The sequence below is a fragment of the Sorex araneus genome, chromosome 4 (genome assembly GCF_027595985.1).
Source record: "Sorex araneus isolate mSorAra2 chromosome 4, mSorAra2.pri, whole genome shotgun sequence".
Taxonomy (NCBI): Eukaryota; Metazoa; Chordata; class Mammalia; order Eulipotyphla; family Soricidae; genus Sorex; species Sorex araneus.
In genome coordinates this window covers 157,831,689-157,840,949 of record NC_073305.1, presented here as the reverse complement: position 1 = coordinate 157,840,949, position 9,261 = coordinate 157,831,689, and the positions used below count along the sequence as shown (strand labels likewise).

Sequence of the window (9,261 nt, the reverse complement as noted above, 5' to 3'; positions counted from 1 at the left end):
AGGAACAGAAATAAAAGTTAGAAATGTGTACATTCCCCGGAGGATCAAGTCTCACCGGCTTCAACATGACCCTGGCTGCAGGGGGCAAAGCGTGTCCTCCCGCAGGTGGCAAGTCAGGGGCGCCAAGGGCTTTGCCCTCCCCTTCTGCAACAACCTCTGCAGCCGGCAGGTGGCTGCCTCTGGCCCAGGACTCCTCTGGGCGACCTCTTCCGAGGCTCCACTGGGGGACGCTGTCGTCTGACTCTTTGGTCACCCCGCTGCTTAGGCGGAACGCTTTGGCCCGGGCGCGATTGCCGCTGGGGCGTAGAATCGGCGCGGACCGGGCACTTCCCCCGGCTTCCGGTGCAGGCATCAGTTCTTTGGGCGGGGGGCGGGGGCGGCCCATCGGAGGCCCCACTTTCGGCCTCGGGTGTGGCGGGGAAAGCGGCCCGGGCCCGCCGTGGTTTCCCGCGGGTGTGTCTCCCTGTCGTCCACCCCTCGATCCCCGCGGGACGCGCGCGGGAGGCCGGGGACGATGGTGCAGATGGAGACGCAACTGCAGAGTATTTTTGAAGAGGTGGTGGTGAGTGCATCTACCTGGGCGCAGGAAGGCCGGGGCCCGGGGGCTGGGCGGTGGGGGCGTCAGGTGCAGCCGCCCACCCGTGAACTCCACTGTTTATTGTTATGATGTTAAACCGCCTTCCCATTCTTGGGACTTGGGAGTTGGTGCGCCGGGGTTTTCGCGACACCGAGGCGGGCCGTCCAATTGCAAAGGTTGTGGTTGAAATGTGCAACACCTTTGGGACGGGCGGCGCCACGCAGGTGTTCCTGTCTGCGTGTACCCGGTTAAGGTGGCTTATTCTGGATCCTTCGTAATTTTTTATTTTTTTTTCTTTTTTTGTGGGACACTGCCACCCCCGCTCATCCTAATGAAAAAAAAAATAACCCTATCGTTCACCCTTGTTCTTTTACAGAAAACAGAAATTATAGAAGAGGCCTTCCCTGGGTGAGTATATGATAGGTTTTTGTTTGCTTGTTTGTTTGTTTGTTTTTGGGTTTGTTTTCACATGAATGTGTTTTTGTAAGAGCCGCACTCCTGGTTAGGTTGAGAAGGCTGGTGGTAAATAAGGCGATTTTTATTTTTTCCCTTAAAGCATGTTTATGGACACTCCTGAAGATGAAAAAACAAAGCTGATTAGCTGTTTGGGGGCCTTCAGACAGTTTTGGAGTGGACTTTCTCAGGTGGGTACCACATTTGATCCATATATCCAGTTTATGATTTTGACCTTGGGGTTTTTTGGTTTTGTTTTGGAGCCACACCTGGAGGTGCTCAGAGTTTACTCCTGGCTCTGCCCTCTGGGATCAGGCCTGGTGGGCTCAGTTGGACCATATGGGATGCTGGGAGTCGGGTATCTGCCACACTCTGACTCCCATCCTCTTAGACCTCTCCTCTGATGTTGCTATTTAGACTTTCCGAAAAGAAAGAAAGTCAGCTTTTGTTTTTGTTCAGTAGATTTCCACTTCTTCCGAGTTTATACTTCAAGAGGGAAACCTATATGAGAAGCCAGCTGAATGACAGCCCTGTGTGAGATTTTATAAAAGATTTTACCCAGGTTAGATTCAATTAAATCATGTGTTTTTGTTTTTGATCCACACCCAGGTGTGTTCTGGGTCTCCTCCTGGCTCAAGGGTAATCCCAGGCTGTGCCCAGGGGACCATTTATTGTGTCAGGAATCACAGATGAAGTCAGCTGCATGCAAGGCTGGCTCCCTATTTCTATTTCTGTGCGTTCTCTCCAGATTTTATTTCTCTGAATAAAATCTTTTTTACCCTATTCTGATTTATCTGGTACACTTAAACTGATGTTCATCATTAAAATTTCATGTACATACTTAAAAGACACAGCATTGATTAAAAGATACTATAAGATAAAGATAGATGATGTAATTAGGATATAAAGATACTATACCAAAATCAAGGAAAGGAACCAGTAAAACTAAACAACAAAGAACAGTCACTAGGAAATGTATCTGTAAAAAAAAAAACAACAAATGTGTGATTTTAAAGAACTCAAGTTCCAGTAGTTGTATTTTCTCACTGTTTGTTAATATATATATAAAAAAAGAGAGAACTGTTTGTGGTTTAGTTATGACCTATTCTTGCTAATCAGACATAGTGACAATGCAGTCTTTAAAAGATTTTTTGTTTCTAGCTGGTAATATATGTATGTGTAAGGTTGACAATTCAAATAATATGAAATATGCACTCAACGAATAATCTGCCTTTTGTCTCACGACTTAACCACCTATTTTTTTTTTCTTTTTGAGTCACACCTGGTGATTCACTGGGGTTAACTCCTGGCTCTACACTCAGGAATGACTCCTGGCGGTGCTGGGGGGACCATGTGGGATGCTGGGAATCGAACCCAGGTTGGCCACATGCAAGGCAAACGCCCTACCCGCTGTGCTATCACTCCAGCCTCAACCACCCATTTTTTTTTTTTTTTATTTAAAGAAATATTTTATTGAACCACCGTGAAACCAAAAAAACTACAAGGCTTTCAGGTTTAAGTCACAGTCAAATACCGATTAAACAACCATCCCTTCACCAGTGCACCCGTTCCACCACCAAGAACCCCAATACACCCCCCTCCCACCCCTCCCCCCATCTAAGTAGCTGATGATATTCCCATTATTCTCTCTATATATTGAGTACATTTCATATTTCCATACAGAACTCACTATTGTTAATTGGAAATTTTCCCCAACAATCAGGCCTGCTGAATAAGCATCATCTAATAATTTCTCTTCCTTGGCAAAGGTGAAGACTTTGAGTCCGCGCGGCCGCGATAGCGGCCGCGCGACAACCACCCATTTTTTGTTTGTAAAGTTTTGGGGCCACATCCAGGATGTTCAGGGCTTATTTCTGGTTCTTCAGTCAATGATCACTCTTGGCTCTGCTCAGAGGATGCCTCATGCAAGGCAAATGGCTTACCTGTTCTACTATCACTTCAGCCCATTAACCATCCATTCTTTGGTTACAGCAGGTATTTCTAATTTATATGTCCTCAAAGAGGTACTTTGTGCATAATTGTCCTGGGGCCATATCTGGCACTGCTCAAGGCTTTTTCTTGGCTCTGCGCCACTCCTGATGGTGCTCAGGGGGCTATAGGTGGTGCCAAGTTTCAAATGGCAGGCGAGAGGGTGTAAGCCCCATTCAAGGCAAGCACCTTAACCTCTGTACTTCCTTTTCAGTCCCCATATGAATTATTTTTATGCAACAGTCATTAATTATGTGCACTGTTCATTAGCATCTTGCATTAGCCCCAGTATATTCTGAAAGTAAATATTATCAATCTATTATTTACTTCTGCTTTCTTTTTTTTTTTTTATTATAGCGGCATGTGAGTGTATTGTTTTGTTGCATGGACATCTATTATGTATGGAACACAGAAAAAAGTTCCTGGATATAATGTTGCTTGTCAAAGAGTATATCTATAATCTTAATATAAAGAACCTAATAGCTTTCCAGAAAGTTCAATAATTGATAGTTTGGGGGGAATGTTCGAGAGTATCTGTTCCTTATAGCCTCATAATAGAATGTCAGTGAACTTTTAATCTTTATTGATTTAAAATGTGAAAGGATATATTTCACTTAAAATGTGAAAGGATATATTTTATATATATACATTTTTGAGATCGTACAGGTGAGCATGAAATGTAAACTTCTAGAAGGTATCCTAGAAAACAAACTTTGATATGGGTACTGCATTTTCCTGTCATAACTAAAGTTATGCAAGTCTAGAAATTGGATATGTCACTGGATTCAGAACTGATAGGTGACTTAGGAACTAGATTTCTATTGTACTACCACTTCGGCCCTCTCACTACATTTTCCTGACGCTCATAATGCTCACCCAGTGTTGATTATTTTTTTTCATTTCCCAGTGGCAGGAATATTTATCTCTTTCATTAATAATAATCCATATTAAGCTATTTTGTTAACTGTGAATATCCTGTTTTGTTCTGTTTTGGGTAGTCGAGTTACTCTGTCTCAGTGCTCAGATTGTCACAGTAATTTAGGTGACCACGCCTTTCCAGCTATTAAATCTCCTGCATGCCTACATGGAAAGCATGCACTCAGCCCATCGACCTATCAAGCTACTAGTTACAATATATAATAATAAAATGTCTGCTCTAATGAAACTGAAGGGAGTTTAGTGTATAACATTTAAAAATGTAAAGCTTTAATACTGAAATACTAAATTGGAATATTTTTGACTGTTTATTCAAAAATTGTTTTTAATCTATGAATGTCTAGTGGGTTACCTCATAGCCTCAGTGTACTCACAGGTATTACATTAACTATTTGTTAGATACAAAATCGAGCTTTTAGACTAAAGATATCATGTTCTGATTTTCCAGGAATCTCATGAGCAGTGCATCCAGTGGATTGTTAAATTCATTCATGGCCAGCACAGTCCTAAGAGGATTTCTTTTCTTTATGATTGCTTAGCAATGGCAGTGGAGACTGGCCTCCTTCCACCTAGGTATGAGCAAAACAAACACTTAGTTTTTATACATGTTTGGAAATTGTTTGAGATTGCCATAAAAGAAAGAGGTAATGAAGAAAGATCTTGGTTCTAAGAAGTAATTCTTTATAATCCCTTAAGTTTGGTTTCTAGAGTGCAATATTCTAGTATAGTGGTATATATGTAAAGGCTCCAAGTCATTGGAGCTTTGCTTTTCAGCCCAGAGGCTACATCACTCCGATGAATCTATTCTAGTTTTGTTGCCCCCAGTGAGTTACCTGAATACTTGGTAGTTTAGGATGATCCCCATCATCTTTTTTTTTGCTTTTTGGGTCACACCCGGCGATGCACATGGGTCACTTCTGGCTCATGCACTCAGAAATCACCCCTGGCGGTGCTCAGGGGACCATATGGGATGCTGGGATTCGAACCCGGGTCGGCCGCATGCAAGGCAAACGCCCTACTCGCTGTACTGTCACTCCAGCCCCAATCCCCATCATCTTTTAAATTTGTTTATTTTATGTATGTGTGTGTGTAAGGGTCATACCTGGTGGTGCTCAGGACTCACTCTTGGCGGTACTTAGAGCACCGTATGTTGTGCCGCAGATTGAACAACCAGGGTTGGCCTGTTAAGGCAAAATACCATCTACTCATTCTCTGGCCCAGTCTTCATGGTTGGCCTGGTGAAGTGTGCGGTTTTTTTCCTTATGGTCTCATGCTTAGAGTCAGAATCTAGCTAGCACTAGAACCATCACAACGAAGGCTTCCCATGCTCTTCCCTGGTGGTTGAGACCTGCTGTCCTCTGGAGCCTCAGCTGGGCAGTCGGCTGGAATCCCCATATGCCCTTCTCAAGGTGGTTTGGACATCTGCACGCCATGGTAGAGTACAAGAACTCTACCAAGCTTTGAAGAGGAGGGTTGGCAGAGCTGTTGAGACCTTGCCTGGAGAGCCTTAGAGATTTTCTTTGTCTGTGTAGTCTTAGGCTGCCTAAATTTAAAGGAACAGGATGTAGACCTCCTCTCTACAGGGGGGTGTTGGTTTCACATTTTGGAAGATAATGTAAGACCAAAAAAATCTATTTTACAGTCATCTTAGAAAAATACAGTTTATCACAAGCTGAGAGATGGTAAATTTGGGGGGCTGGGGGAGTGGGGAGGTGCGCCCAGCAGTGCTCAGGTTTACTCCTGGCTCCGCACTCAGGAGTCCTCCTGGTGGACTCTGGGGACCATATGGGAACCTGGGGATCGAACCTAGGTGCTGTGTGCAAGGCAAACATCCTACCCACTGTAAAAATATAATGTACATTATTTGGTTCTACTTTATATTTAATCTTTGACAGAAATAAAAATTCTAAGATACTCTTCACTTTTTAAAGTGTGCCTGACTAATGATTTGCTTTTATGAAGAGTTCTGTTATAAATCCCAGAGAATATGGACCTTGGCTATAAAACTTTGACAACTTCTGTCTTGTAATTAAACTGTATCCTTTTTCCTAGGATGGTGTGTGAATCCCTGATAAACTCTGACACTCTTGAATGGGAAAGAACACAGCTCTGGGCTTTGACTTTTAAACTAGTTCGGAAAATAATTGGAGGAGTGGATTACAAGGTATTTTTTCATAATTATGAAAAGAGATTACTTTCTTTCATGATTGATTTTTTAATATATGTGTGATTTATAGATGTGAGAAACAAGAGCAGGCATTCACAGAAAAAAAAAATTGTCTTTTTCTAAAGGGGCTTAATTTTGCTCAATGAATCTCAGTTTCTTTGCTTCCTTGTCAGCATTCTTTAAAATGCTGGTGGCTAATATATTTGAGGAAGTCACTAAGCAAACTCTGGATTCTATCATGCCACAAAGACCTTAAGGTGCTGGAGACCATTCAAGTGACAGAGCAGAGGTTAAGAGTCTGTGGAACTGAGAAGGGATTTAAGTGTTAAGATGATGAGAAAAAGTCCTGTTTCACCTCTACCTTGATCTCTTTTGGACTTGTGTCCATCTTTTCTAGTAATTTTGACTTTTTGCTTTTAACCAACAGGAATGATCTCCATACCTACAAAGGACATCTTGCTTTAGTCAAGCCACTTTTATTATTGTCCTTTTGGGAAGAATTTCCAAAATGGGACCTATAGCTACTTCTATTTAGTCTAATATGACATTATTTAGCAGACGCTGACCTAATGAATAACTTGATCTGAATAATGCTTTAGCACAAAATTAATTCTAAGAATTTTCTGAATATTTATCTTTCATAGCAGACTGATAAACATTTTTACCCTTTTGGTATGGGACATTTTAATGTTTCTAATTTCATTCATAATTACAGTCCGTACATACCACAAAGCTAGACTATACCAAAGGAAACAGTAGGAGAGCATCTGCTTAAGAGTTTAGTATTACTGCTTTTGTTGTCAGAGTGTTCTCAAGGTCTGTTTAATGACTTCTGTTCATAAGCACAAATTAAGCTTTATTGGTTGCCAGAACAAAGTAAGCAAGTGTGAAAGGTTTAATTGTTTAATTTTTATTTATAGGTAACTTTAATTGTTGTTCCCTCATATCATAAGACATTCTTTTGAATTCCATTTGGAACAAGACTTCTCTTGGGCAAGTGTTAGGGACTTATCTCTGATTTAGAAAAAAATAAAGGTTGTAACCTTGAAGCTGATGTTCTTTACGAGTGTATTGGTTAGCCCAGAGGACATTATTTAGTTTTAATGTCTTGTTTTATTATTATGTCAGGGTGTTCGAGATCTTTTAAAAGTGATTTTGGAGAAAATTCTGACAATACCCAATACAGTCAGCTCGGCAGTTGTGCAGCAGCTTCTGGCAGCGAGAGAGGTAATTTAGACATGTCTACAGTTCATTCAGTGTAAACCCAAAATTGCCTAGTTTTACAGTTACGTGCTTTTAAAACTTGCAGAAAACCTGTAGAATATTCCATTTGTTTGCTTCTACAAAAATTTATTCTACTTTTAAAGATGCATTTCAGAAGAAAATTGTAATCCATGTTAATGATGAAAAAGACAGTATAGATTGTAAAGTAGTTTCTGTTTTTGGTGAGGGGCAGGGAGGGGGCTGTGGGGTTTGGCCCACCCAGTAGTGCTCAGAGCTTGCTCCTAACTCTGCTTTGGTCACCTCTGGTGGTGCTTTGAGGGAAGGGGTCGGGGGTGGGTGGGGGGGGGCACATACAGTGCCAGGAATTGAACCAGGGTCTTCCTGCTGCAAGGGAAGCGGCTTACTCTCTGTACTATCGATCCAGCCACTAACGTATTTTCAAGCACTATTGGACATAAACATGCCTGTGGATCTCATAAAAGATCATTGTGCAGTGTCACCAGTGTCAAAAGAATTTTTACTTTAGCTTTACTCTCCTGTTTGAGTCTACTAATAGCTTAAGTCTTTTCATACCTACAGACTGTCATCTGCCCTGCATAACTGGCCCAGGAACTGGCAGTTAGCACTGAGGCTGTAGACCAGTACTTTGCAACCTGCCAGCCTCACACCTGCAGGTCAGCACTGCCATGGACCAGTGATTGAAGCCCACTGGCTTAAAAGAATTTCTAATGTTCTTTACAATAGCAGTCCATTTTATTGTTTATTATTTGTAGGGATTCTTCATCTATAAATTAATACTTTTATTTTGCATTTTGGACTGGAGCGATAGCACAGCCGGTAGGGCGTTTGCCTTGCACGAGGCCGACCTGGGTTTGATTCCTTCATCCCACACGGCAGAACCTGGCAAACTCCCCATGGCATATTTGACATGCCAAAAGCAGTAACAGTGTCTCACAATGGAGACGTTACTGGTGCCCGCTCAAGCAAATCGATGAACAACAGGATGACAGTGATAACAGTGCATTTTGCAGTTTAAGCCCAGTGAATCTTGGAATGCTATTTTTATTTTTTGATGACTTTTCTTGTTGCCATTCTTTCTTTTAAAGATCTTAGTGGGTCAGATAGTGTATCTCAGTGGTTAAAAAGCTTTTTGTGTATATGACTCTCTTGGTTTTATTCCCAGCACTCAAAAAAGAGTAAATAGGGGCCAGGAAGATAGTCCAAGGGTTAAGGTGCCCCGACTTGGGTTGGATCCCCATCACCTTGTGGCGTTTCCAGCATCACCAGGTGCAGCGCGGTAGGCCCCTGAGCAGTTCAGGTGTAGCCCTGGAGTTGGCCAGCACTGCAGGGCTGGCCTGGGTAATGCTCAGTACCACAGGGCTCACGCAGCACTGTGTTACAGGCATTAGCATTGAACAGCTCAGGCCTTAGCCTTGAACTGCCTGCCCAGTGGTCCGAATTCTCTGGAAGGATCCCTTGGACTCCCAGAGCACTGCTTGGGAGGACACAAGCTGCCAGAATAGAATAAATGAATAGATAAAGGGTTTATGTGTGGGCCTTGTCAAGAATACTAACTCTGGGACCAGAGAGATCAGACCCGTGGGTGAGGCCCATGCTTTGCACATAGTGTGCCGATTTGAACTTGGCCACCGTGTATGGTCCTCTGAGCCCCCACCGGGAGTGATCTGTGAGCAAAGAGTTGGGGTAAGCTCTCAGCACAGTTGCGTGTGGCCCCCAAAACAAACAAAAAATACTAGTAATGATAATAATGACATTGTCTTTTTTTTAATCTTAGGTTATTGCGTATATATTGGAAAGGAATGCCTGTTTATTGCCGGCCTATTTTGCAGTCACAGAGATCAGGAAATTATATCCTGAGGGAAAACTTCCACATTGGGTATATTTATATTTTCCA

At 42.5% G+C, this 9,261-nt stretch overlaps 1 protein-coding gene across 2 annotated transcripts in view; it reads left to right on the top strand.

Moving 5' to 3' along the window:
- The first annotated feature begins 348 nt into the window (after positions 1-348).
- MED23 (mediator complex subunit 23) overlaps positions 349-9,261 on the top strand; it is a 48,387-nt gene continuing 39,474 nt past the window's right edge. For both annotated transcript variants that reach the window (XM_055135887.1, XM_055135886.1), the window contains exons 1-7: positions 349-562; positions 954-985; positions 1,134-1,221; positions 4,404-4,528; positions 6,008-6,119; positions 7,251-7,349; positions 9,142-9,243. In XM_055135887.1, coding sequence (XP_054991862.1) covers positions 515-562; positions 954-985; positions 1,134-1,221; positions 4,404-4,528; positions 6,008-6,119; positions 7,251-7,349; positions 9,142-9,243 — 606 coding nt within the window. In that variant the 5' untranslated portion in view covers positions 349-514. The remainder of the gene's footprint in view (positions 563-953; positions 986-1,133; positions 1,222-4,403; positions 4,529-6,007; positions 6,120-7,250; positions 7,350-9,141; positions 9,244-9,261) is intronic.